Here is an 11,641-nt window from a genome sequence, read left to right as displayed (position 1 = left end):
TTCTCCATTGTACTGTATATTCTTACCTCCTTTGTTGTAGATTAATTTACCATAGGTGCATGGGTTTATTTCTGGGCTCTGTATTCTGTTCCACTGATCTGTTTGTTTTTGTGCTGATACCGTGCTGTTTTGATTACTGTGGCTTTGTAGTATAGTGTGAAGTCCAGGAGGGTCAGACCTCCAAATTTGTTCTTTTTTCTCAGGATTGCTTTGGCAATTCAGGGTCTACTGTGGTTCCATATAAATTTTAGGATTATTTCTTTTAGTTCTGTGAAAAATGTCGTGGGTATTTTTACAGGTATTGTATTAAATCCGTAGATTGCTTTGGGCAGTATGGCCATTTTAATATTTATTCTTCCAATCCAAGAGCATGGGATATCTTTCCATTTGTTTGAATCACCTTCAGTTTCCATCATCGGTGTTCTATAGAGTATAGGTCTTGCACCTCCTTGGTTAAGTTTATTCCTAGGTATTTTATTTTTCTGACATGATTTTTTTTTTTTTTTTTTTTTTGCGGTACGCGGGCCTCTCACTGTTGTGGCCTCTCCCGTTGCGGAGCACAGGCTCCGGACGCGCAGGCTCAGGGCCATGGGTCACGGGCCCAGCCACTCCGCGGCATGTGGGATCTTCCCGGACCGGGGCACAAACCCGTGTCCCCTGCATCGGCAGGCGGACTCCCAACCACTGCGCCACCAGGGAAGCCCTCTGACATGATTTTAAATGGGATTTCTAAAACTTTTCTCTTTCTAATATTTCATCATCAGTGTTACAGAAACACAACCTATTTCTATATATTAATCTTGTATACTTCCACCTTGCTGAATTCATTTAGTAGTTGTAAGTTTTTGTGGGGAGACTTCAGGGTTTTCTATATAGTATCATGTCATCTGCAAATAGTGACAATTTTACCTCTTCCCTTTCAATTTGGATACCTTTTATTTCTTTTTTTTTGTCTGAGTGATGTGGCTAGGACTTCCAATGCTATTTTAAATCAAAGTGGTGAGAGTGGACATCTTTGTCTTGTTCCTGAATTTAGCAGAAAGGCTTTCAGCTTTTCACCATTGAGTACTATACTGGCTGTGGGTTTGTCACAAATGACCTTTATGATGTTGAAATATGTTCCCTCTATACCCACCCACTTTGATGAGAGTTTTTATCATGAATGGATGTTGAATCTTGTCAGGTGCTTTTCCTGTGTCTGTTGAGATGATCATGTGGTTTCTTTTGTCTTTCCTTTCGTTAATGCGGTATATCACTGATTGATTTGCGTATGTTGACCCATCCTTGCGTCCTGGAATAAATTTAGTTTATCATGGTGTATGATCCTTTTTATGTATTGTTGGATTTAGTTTGCTAATATTTTGTTGAGGATTTTTGCATTTATATAAAAAATATTGGCCTGTAGTTTTCTTTTTTGTAGTGTCGTCTGGTTTTGATATCAGGGTAATAGTGACCTCCTAGAATAAATTTGGGAGTGTTCCCTCCTCTTCAATTTTTTGAAATAGTTTAAGAAGGATAGGTATAAGTTCTTTATATGTTTGCTAGAATTCCTTTGTGAAGCTGTCTGGTCCTGGACTTTTGTTTGCTGAGAGTTTTGTTTGTTTGGTTTGGTTTGGTTTGAAGATTCAATTTCACTTCACTTCTAGTGATCAGTCTGTTAAAATTGCCTGTTTCTCCTTGACTCAGTCTTGGTAGGCTATATGTGTCTAGAAATTTGTCCATTTCTTCTACATTGTCCAATTTGTGAGCATATAAATGTTCATAGTATTCTCTTAGGATTTTCTGTATCTCTGTGGTATCAGTTGTTATTTCTCCTTTCATTTCTTATTTTGTTTATTTGGGTCCACTCTTTTTTCTTCTTGGTGAGCCTGGCTAAAGGCTTATCAATATTGTTTCTCTTTTCAAAAAACCAGTTCTTGGTTTCATTGATCTTTTCTACTTTTTTTTAAAATCTCTTTTATTTCCTCTCCAATCTTTATTATTTCCTTCCTTCTGCTGACTTTGGGCTTTGTTCTTCTTTTTCTAATTCCCTTAGGTGGTATGTTAGGTTGTTTGAGATTTTTCTTATTCTCTGAGGAAGGTCTGTATCACTATGAACTTTCCTCTTAGAACTGCTTTTGCTGCATCCCAGAGATTTTGGAAAAATGTGTTTTCATTTTCAGTTGGTCTTGAGGTATTTTCTGATTTCCTCTTTGAGTTCATCATTGACCCATTGGTTTTTTAGTAGCATATTGTTTAGTCTCCACATGTTTGTTGTTCTCTCATTTTTCTTTCTGTAGTTGATTTCTAGTTTCCTACTATTGTGGTCAGGAAAAATGCTTGATATAATTACTATCCTCTTAAGTTTGCTGAGGCTTGTTTTGTGACCTAGTATGTGATCTATCCTAGAGAATGTTCCATAGGCACTTTAAAAGAATGTGTATTCTGCTTTTTTTGGCTGTAGTGTCCTATAGATATCAATTAAGTCCAACTGGTCTGCTGTGTCATTTAGGACCTCTACTGCCTTACTGATTTTCTATCTGCATGATCTGTCCATTGTTGTAAGTAGGGTGTTAAAGTACCTCACTATTGTATTATTGTCAGTTTCTCCCTTTATGTCTTTTAGTATTTGCTTTATGTATTTAGGTGCTCCTGTATTGGGTGTATATGTTAATGAGTGTAATATCCTCTTCTTGTATTGATTCCTTTATCATTATATAATGCCCTTCTTTGTCTTTGTTTTAGCCTTTGTTTTAGTTTATTTTGTCTAATACGAGTATTGCTCCCCCTGCTATCTTGTCATTTCCATGTGAATGAAGTTTTTTTCCATCCCCTCACTTTCACTCTGAATGTGACTTTTGCCCTGAAGTGAGTCTCTTGTAGGCAGCATATTGAAGGGTCTTGCTTTTTTATCCAGTAAGCCACCCCTTATCTTTTGATGGGAGCATTTAGTCCACTGACATTTAAGGTAATTACTGATCGGTATGTACTTATTGTCATTTTATTCCTTGTTTTCCAGTTGTTTTTGTAGTTCTTCTTTGTCCATTTCTTCTTTTTGTCTCTCCCATTGTGGTTTGATGCATTTCTTTATAGTATACTTGAGTTCCTTTCTTTTTGGTTTATGTGTATCTATTGTAGGCTTTTGATTTGTGATTACCATGGAGTTCATATATGTTGACCCATAATTATATACACTTGCTTTAAACTGATAATAATTTAAGTTCAGACACATTCTAAAAGATCTACATTTTTTACTCCTGATGTCATATTTTATTTTATTTTATATTTTTAACACCTTTATTGGAGTATAATTGCTTTACAATGGTGTTAGTTTCTGCTTTACAACAAAATGAATCAGTTATATATATACACATGTTCCCATATTTCTTCCCTCTTGCGTCTCCCTGCCTCCCACCCCTCCAGGCGGTCACAAAGCACCAAGCTCATCTCCCTGTGCTATGCGGCTGCTTCCCACTAGCTATCTACCTTACGTTTGGTAGTGTATATATGTCCATGACTCTCTCTCACTTTGTCACAGTTCACCCTTCCCCCTCCCCATATCCTCAAGTCCGTTCTCCAGTAGGTCTGTGTCTTTATTCCTGTCTTACCCCTAGGTTCTTCATGACATTTTTTTTCTTAAATTCCATATATATGTGTTAGCATACAGTATTTGTCTTTCTCTTTCTGACTTACTTCACTCTGTATGACAGACTCTAGGTCTATCCACCTCATTACAAATAGCTCAATTTCGTTTCTTTTTATGGCTGAGTAATATTCCATTGTATATATGTGCCACATCTTCTTTATCCATTCATCTGAAGATGGACACTTAGGTTGTTTCCATCTCCGGACTATTGTAAATAGAGCTGCAATGAACATTTTGGTACATGACTCTTTTGGAATTATGGTTTTCTCAGGGTATATGCCCAGTAGTGGGATTGCTGGGTCATATGGTAGTTCTGTTTGTAGTTTTTTAAGGAACCTCCATACTGTTCTCCACAGTGGCTGTATCAATTTACATTCCTACCAACAGTGCAAGAGGGTTCCCTTTTCTCCACACCCTCTCCAGCATTTATTGTTTCTAGATTTTTTGATGGTAGCCATTCTGACTGGTGTGAGATGATATCTCATTGTAGTTTTGATTTGCATTTCTCTAATGATTAGTGATGTTGAGCATTCTTTCATGTGTTTGTTGGCAGTCTGTATATCTTCTTTGGAGAAATGTCTGTTTAGGTCTTCTGCCCATTTTTGGATTGGGTTGTTTGTTTTTTTGTTACTAAGCTGCATGAGCTGCTTATAAATTTTGGAGATTAATTCTTTGCCAGTTGCTTCATTTGCAAATATTTTCTCCCATTCTGAGGGTTGTCTTTTGGTCTTGTTTATGGTTTCCTTTGCTGTGCAAAAGCTTTGAAGTTTCATTAGGTCCCATTTGTTTATTTTTGTTTCCATTTCTCTAGGAGGTGGGTCAAAAAGGATCTTGCTGTGATTTATGTCATAGAGTGTCCTGCCTATATTTTCCTCTAAGAGTTTGATAGTTTCTGGCCTTACATTTAGGTCTTTAATCCATTTTGAGCTTATTTTTGTGTATGGTGTTAGGGAGTGATCTAATCTCATACTTTTACATGTACCTGTCCAGTTTTCCCAGCACTACTTATTGAAGAGGCTGTCCTTTCTCCACTGTACATTTTGCCTCTATCAAAGATAAGGTGACCATATGTGCGTGGGTTTACCTCTGGGCTTTCTATCCTGTTCCATTGATCTATATTTCTGTTTTTGTGCCAGTACCATACTGTCTTGATTACTGTAGCTTTGTATTATAGTCTGAAGTCAGGGAGCATGATTCCTCCAGCTCCGTTTTTCGTTCTCAAGATTGCTTTGGCTATTCGGGGTCTTTTGTGTTTCCATACAAATTGTGAAATTTTTTGTTCTAATTCTGTGAAAAAATGCCATTGGTAGTTTGATAGGGATTGCATTGAATCTGTAGATTGCTTTGGGTAGTAGAGTCATTTTCACAATGTTGATTCTTCCAATCCAAGAACATGGTATATCTCTCCATCTATTTGTATCATCTTTAATTTCTTTCATCAGTGTCTTATAATTTTCTGCATACAGGTCTTTTGTCTCCTTAAGCAGATTTATTCCTAGATATTTTATTCTTTTTGTTGCAGTGGTAAATGGGAATGATTTGATTTCACCTTCAGATTTTTCATCATTAGTGTATAGGAATGCCAGAGATTTCTGTCCTTCAATTTTGTATCCTGCTACTTTACCAAATTCATTGATTAGCTCTAGTAGTTTTCTGGTAGCCTCTTTAGGATTCTCTATGTATAGTATCATGTCATCTGCAAACAGTGACAGCTTTACTTCTTCTTTTCCGATTTGGATTCCTTTTATTTCCTTTTCTTCTCTGATTGCTGTGGCTAAAACTTCCAAAACTATGTTGAATAAGAGTGGTAAGGGTGGGCAACCTTGTCTTGTTCCTGATCTTAGTGGAAATGCTTTCAGTTTTTCACCATTGAGGACGATGTTGGCTGTGGCTTTGTCATATATGGCCTTTATTATGTTGAGGAAGGTTCCCTCTATGCCTACTTTCTGCAGGATTTTTATCATAAATGGGTGTTGAATTTTGTCAAAAGCTTTCTCTGCATCTATTGAGATGATCATATGGTTTTTCTCCTTCGAATTGTTAATATGGTGTATCATGTTGATTGATTTCCGTATATTGAAGAATCCTTGCATTCCTGAAATAAACCCCACTTGATCGTGGTGTATGATCCATTTAACATGCTGTTGGATTCTGTTTGCTAGTATTTTGTTGAGGATTTTTGCATCTATGTTCATCCGTGATATTGGCCTGTAGTTTTCTTTCTTTGTGACATCCTTGTCTGGTTTTGGTATCAAGGTGATGGTGGCCTCGTAGAATGAGTTTGGGAGTGTTCCTCCCTCTGCTATATTTTGGAAGAGTTTGAGAAGGACAGGTGTTAGCTCTTCTCTAAATGTTTGATAGAATCACCTGTGAAGCCATCTGGTCCTGGGCTTTTGTTTGTTGGAAGATTTTTAATCACAGTTTCAATTTCAGTGCTTGTGATTGGTCTGTTCATCTTTTCTATTTCTTCCTGGTTCAGTCTTGGCAGGTTGTGCATTTCTAAGAATTTGTCCATTTCTTCCAGGTTGTCCATTTTATTGGCATAGAGTTGCTTGTAGTAATCTCTCATGATCATTTGCATTTCTGCAGTGTCAGTTGTTATTTCTTTTTTTTCATTTCTAATTCTATTGATTTGAGTCTTCTCCCTTTTTTTCTTGATGAGTCTGGCTAGTGGTTTATCAATTTTGTTTATCTTCTCAAAGAACCAGCTTTTAGTTTTATTGATCTTTGCTCTGATGTCATATTTTATATCTCTGTGCTTATCCCTTTACTGTTTATTGTAGTTATAGTCACTTTTACAATTTTTTTGTTTATTATGATGGTTTTATTAACAAGTATATAATATACTGCATACTGTACACACGAGGACTGTACAGTACAAATTTATGTTCACAGTTTGACATTACAAAATGTCATTATTCCGTCTTTTTTTGAAACCACATACTGGTTTAAGTGATCTTCAATATATATTTGTCTTTCCTATTGTTATTTTCCCTTTCCTATAGATGCTTCTTTTCCATTTAGAGAAGACTCTTCAACATTTCTTTCAGAGTATGTTTAGTATCACTGAATTCTTTCAGGTTTTTGCTTGTCTGAGAAATCCTTCTCTCCTTATATAATCTTTTCTCCTTGATAATCTTGCTGGGTTGAGTATCCTAGGTTGTAGGTTTTTCCCCTTCAGGACTTTGAATATCATGCCACTCCTTCTAGCCTGCAAGGTTTCTGCAGAGAAATCAGATGATAGCCTTATGCGGGGGTGGGGGGGTTCCCTTGTGTATGATGCTGTTTTATACTTGCTGCCTTTAGAATTCTAACTTTTGCCATTTTAATTATGATATGTCTTGGTGTGGGTGTGTTTGGGTTCCTCTTGTTTGGGACCCTCTGTGCTTCCTGTACCTAGATATTTATTTCCTTCTTTAGGTTTGGGAAGTTTTCAGCCATAATTTCTTCAAATACATTTTTGATTCTCTTCTCTCTTCTCGTTCTGGAAACCCTATAATGCAGATGTTGGCACATTTTATATTATCCCATAGATCTCATATGTTGCTTTCATTTTTTTTCATTTTCTGTCTGCTGTACTGATTTGATAGTTTCCATTTTTTAATCTTCCAGATCATTTATGTGTTCTGTGTCATTTAGTCTGCTATTCATTGCTCTTAGGGTGCTTTGTGTCTAAAATGGAATTATTTTTGATTGGGTCTTTTTATAGTTTTTGTTAAAATGATCTGTGCTCTAGATCAACTCTTTGTTGATCAACTTAGATCAACTCTTTCTTCATTCAGTTAGCATTTTTATTACCAACTTTTTCAACTCATTGTTACCTCTGTTTCATTACTTTTTCGGGGGGGGGGGCGGTTCTCGTGCTCTTTCAATTGGGAATAGTTCCTCTGCTTTTTCATTTTACTTAACTTTCTCTGTCTCAATGAATTTAGGTGAAACAGTTACCTACTGTGGTCTTGAAGGGGTGTTTGTTTTTATGTGGGAGTGTCCCCATGTAGACTGTGTGCCCAGTGTTTTTGGTGTGAGGATGGGTTTTGATGTGGATACCAGTCATGTCTTCTTCAGGATGTGCGGGCCCCTATCAGCTTGATGGGGGTGTGGCTAGAATTGAAAGAGCTAGAGCCTGCACAGGGTGTGATGCAGGACTTCCTCTCTGCTCAGTGGCCATCACACAGGGCAGGGGGCTGCTCCTAAGTTGCTGGAGTGAATGCCCTGAGGGTTGGGCTCAAGCTGGCTCTGTTCCTTTTAAGTGTATGTTTTTCCTTCTCCCTGCACTGGGGCTTGTGCACTTACAGAGGTCCAATGGCACCACCTGTGTAGGCAGCTGCAGCTCTGCTCAGATGCAGCCCAAGGTCATGTCTTTTTCCCATTGTGGTCATCCCAGATCTAGTGCAAGGTTGTGGAGTGGGTGGGGCTGGAGCATTTGCTCAGCTAGCACTAGGGGTCATGGCATTATGGCTGTGGGAGTTGAAGCAGCTATGCTGCCATCAGACGTCTGGGCTGCTTCTGTAGTGCTGTTTTAGTAAGTGCTAACAGTGGCTGCTACTGCCCTACCTGGACCACCCCCCAGGTTCCTGGGCCACCTCTGCATCTCTAGATCGAGTCTTCTCCCAGGACCTGGCTGCCCTAGATCTAGTGCCAAGCTGTGGTGTGGAATGAGTGGGGCTGGGGTGGTTGCTCAGCTGGGACTGGTGAGTGCGGTGACACCACCATGCTAGGGCAGACCTCACTTTGCCCTCTCTGGTGGTAAGCAAGCACCCATGCACTCCTCACAACTGGAGTCTAGGCTTCTCCAGCCTTTCTGTCTGTCCTAGCAGTTCTCCAAGCAGCCAATGGGGCTTGTCTCCTCTGTGTGGCTCAACCCGCTCACTCCCCAGGGCGAGTATCCACCTGTCTGGTCTTCCTTTTCCTCTTGGTCCCCTCCCATGGGCTCTGTCCTGACCTGATGCTTTTTTTTCCCATCCTCTGTGATTACATGGGACTCTTTCTTGCAGCCTTGGTTGTACAGGAGTTCTCCTGCCAGTTTCCAGTTAGTTTTCCACAAGACTTGTTCCACATGTAGATGTATTTTTGATGTGTTTGTGGGGGAGGTAAGCTCCACGTCCTCTTACCCTGCCATCTTGATGACTTGTTTGATATTCACATATTAATCCTTTCCAGCTACCATCACTCTATGGACTGGGTCTCACTAAGGTAACCAATAGCCTCTATAAACCTGAACTTAAATGACAGTTTTTAGCCCTTGTCTTTCCTGACCCTCACAGGCATTTGGCTGTCCTGCCCTCTCCCTCCTCCTTGAAACACCATCTTCCCTTGGTTTGATATTATGCTCTCTGGTTTCTTTCCTACATCTGGCCACTCCATCGCTGTCTCCTTTTTTATATCCTCCTCCATGTGACCTCCAAATAATGGATTTCCTCCAGGCTTGGGGCCTGGCCCTCTTCCCCAGAAGAACCTCATCTATCCCTGGCCTCATTCATATGTCATTGAGCTGGGCCAGACAGCTCCACTGTGGGGCCGCTTACCTACTTGACACCTTCATCTGGACACCTCCCAGGTACCTCAAAGTGGGCACATCTCCCCAGGGTTCCCTAGCTCCATGAATGGTACAACTCTACATCCAGTTGTGCAAGTTAGTAACCTGGGGGTCAACCTTCGTCCTCATCTTCATATTCTATCTATCTATCACAGAGTTCTATTCCCTAAATACCCCTAGAATGGGCTCCCTGGAACCTCTCCGTATGTTCAGCACCACCATCCTGACCTAAGCACCCATCATCTCTTCTCTGGCTCACTGCAGTGTCCTACTGACCGTCCCTTTACATGGCCTCCTCCAATCCGCTTTCCTAGAGGAGCCAGAGTGGTCTTTTTACAATGCACATCTGATCACATCCCTCTTTGCTTCAAACTGTTCAATCACTTTCCCTTGCTTTTAGGATAAAGACCAAAATACTTAACATGACCCACAGATATTTTATGGTCTAGTCTCCGCCTGCCTCCTGTTGCTCCCTCTTCCACACTGTCTGAACCACAGGCCCATCTGCTTCTTGCTGTTCTTCAAGGGCACCATATTTTTTCATGCCTCAGAGCCTTTGCACGTACTGTTTCCCCACCTGGAACACTTTCAGCTGATGAACTCGTATTCATCCTTCATGGCTCAGTTTAAATGCCACTTCCTTAGGGAGACCTTCCCTGAAACCTCATCTGTATTAGGTTCCCTTCTTAGCTTTCCCCTTTCTAGCACTCATCATGATTGTAATTAAATAGTTACTTGAATGATTTGTTTCTTAACTGTGTCTTCCTCACTAGAGGGTACACGCATGAGGGCAGGTCCATTTTGTTCACCACTGGACTCTTGGTACCAGCATCGTGCCTGGCACACAAGCACTTCGTTGTTCAACAAATGAAGATGCGGTGCTTTCCCTGGGGACTCAGCAGTGACCATGACACAGGCCCTACCCTCAGGCTGTCTCGTCTAGACTGTAGCTCCTTCACAGGAAGCTATTACAATGGAGTGCAGTAAATGCTATAATTTACAATACCAGGTCATTGAACACTGCTAACTTCTGTCTTTGAAGACTGAGGGACTTCAGACCTCAGGTTCTTTTTGGACAGGGACAAGGCAGAAATAAATGTCAGTACAGATAATGAGTCCAAAGCGATGGTCCAAGGTCATCTGTGCCAGTGTGGCCCCAGGCAGAGCTGCTCCCTCATCTCCACTCCCCTGCTGGCTCAACCCCTGGACAGGGCCAACACAGCCAGCACTCTCACCGAGCCCAGTCCCAGGGAGTCAGACACCTGGGCTGAGCCAGGGGCTGAAGTAAAGATACTCCTGGGCCAGCACCCGAGCCCTCCTCCTTGTCCTCTTTCCGAGTCCTCCCTGACACCAGTGCCGCTTTCAGGCTCTGCAGAGCATGCCTTGAAGATCGACACCTGGTCCTACACAAATAATTCCTTGTGTAGGAACAGCGGTTGTCTGTTGGTAGGTGACAAAGGCCCATTTCAAGCTTGACGGACTTAAAGCAGCTGCATATCCTTACAACCATCCTCACCAGCCCCTGAGAAGGGTGGAAGCCAGCTGTAGTCCACAGACTGTCCTGCAGCCTGGCCTCCCCTCCTCTCTGCTCCCCTCCTCTGCCTGCTGTCCTCAAACAACAGAGTCAGCAGGAAACGGGGTGGTTCTAGGAAAGGATCACAGGCTGAGGGTGGTTGGTTGGAGATTAACGCGAACTAAAATCCCACTGGCTCTCCAGTGCCTTTGAGGGCTGAGCAGCGGGCTTCGGCCTTGAAGGCACACATGCCACAGCCTCTCCATCGGTCTGCCTTGGAGCTGGGCTTTCTACTCTAGGACAGTGTTTTCAAATGTTTTTCTGACTGTGACCTCAAATAAGAACATTTTACATTGTGAACCAGCATCTGTGTATACGTACACACCCACATCTGAAATGAGATTATGAAAGAATATTTCATACTAGGCACAGAGCATTCTGGCTCTGTTTCATTTTTTAAATAATGCTGGTTGCAACCCACCAAACCAATTTTATGGTCCACTAACAAATTCTAAAGCGAAATTTAAAAAGGTCAGGGAGGTAGCTGTACCTTGCTCCATTGTTTTTGGCTGTGAAATTCTTCTCCCCAGTCATGAAGAAAGAACTGTAGTTAACGAGCAACTACCCCCTGAGCTGAGGGTTTGGCTCACCGTGAGGCTGCTCCGTGGATCTCAGGGCCCACAGTGGTAGCATGAACTCCTGTGGTCTCTGTCCTCACGGGGCCCTGGATTTGTGTCATGGTTCCCATGCAGGTCTGAGCCTCACACACTGCTGGGCTGTCTCAGGCCAGGCCTCGGGTAGATAGCAAATTCCAGAGCACTTGGGGGTCTGGATTCAGAGACACGGAGCCCTCTGTTCTCAGCTCGGTTACCTCAGTACTCTGAGGCAGTCAGGGACCTTTCTGTCCAGTTAACTGCTGTTTCCCTAGCACTTAACCCAGTGGTGTAACCATTGTCACTAATGGGAC

At 41.4% G+C, this 11,641-nt stretch overlaps 1 protein-coding gene and 1 long non-coding RNA gene across 5 annotated transcripts in view; one reads left to right on the top strand and one right to left on the bottom strand.

Moving 5' to 3' along the window:
* NOD1 (nucleotide binding oligomerization domain containing 1) overlaps positions 1-11,641 on the bottom strand; it is a 100,104-nt gene that overhangs the window by 4,810 nt on the left and 83,653 nt on the right. The window contains exon 12 of one of the 4 annotated variants that reach the window (XM_060305467.1): positions 6,246-6,847. The exons of the other annotated variants lie outside the window; for them this stretch is intronic. Within the exon in view, the coding sequence (XP_060161450.1) occupies position 6,847 (1 nt within the window). The 3' untranslated portion in view covers positions 6,246-6,846. Of the gene's footprint in view, positions 1-6,245; positions 6,848-11,641 lie in introns of those variants that run through there. 4 annotated transcript variants of the gene reach the window in all.
* The window catches only part of LOC115853794 (uncharacterized), a 30,318-nt gene that overhangs the window by 7,689 nt on the left and 10,988 nt on the right, over positions 1-11,641 (top strand). The window lies entirely within an intron of this gene.

Source organism: Globicephala melas, chromosome 9 (assembly GCF_963455315.2).
Source record: "Globicephala melas chromosome 9, mGloMel1.2, whole genome shotgun sequence".
NCBI lineage: Eukaryota > Metazoa > Chordata > Mammalia > Artiodactyla > Delphinidae > Globicephala > Globicephala melas.
The sequence above is the reverse complement of the archived record's forward strand: the minus strand, read 5'-3'. Positions and strand labels throughout refer to the sequence as shown.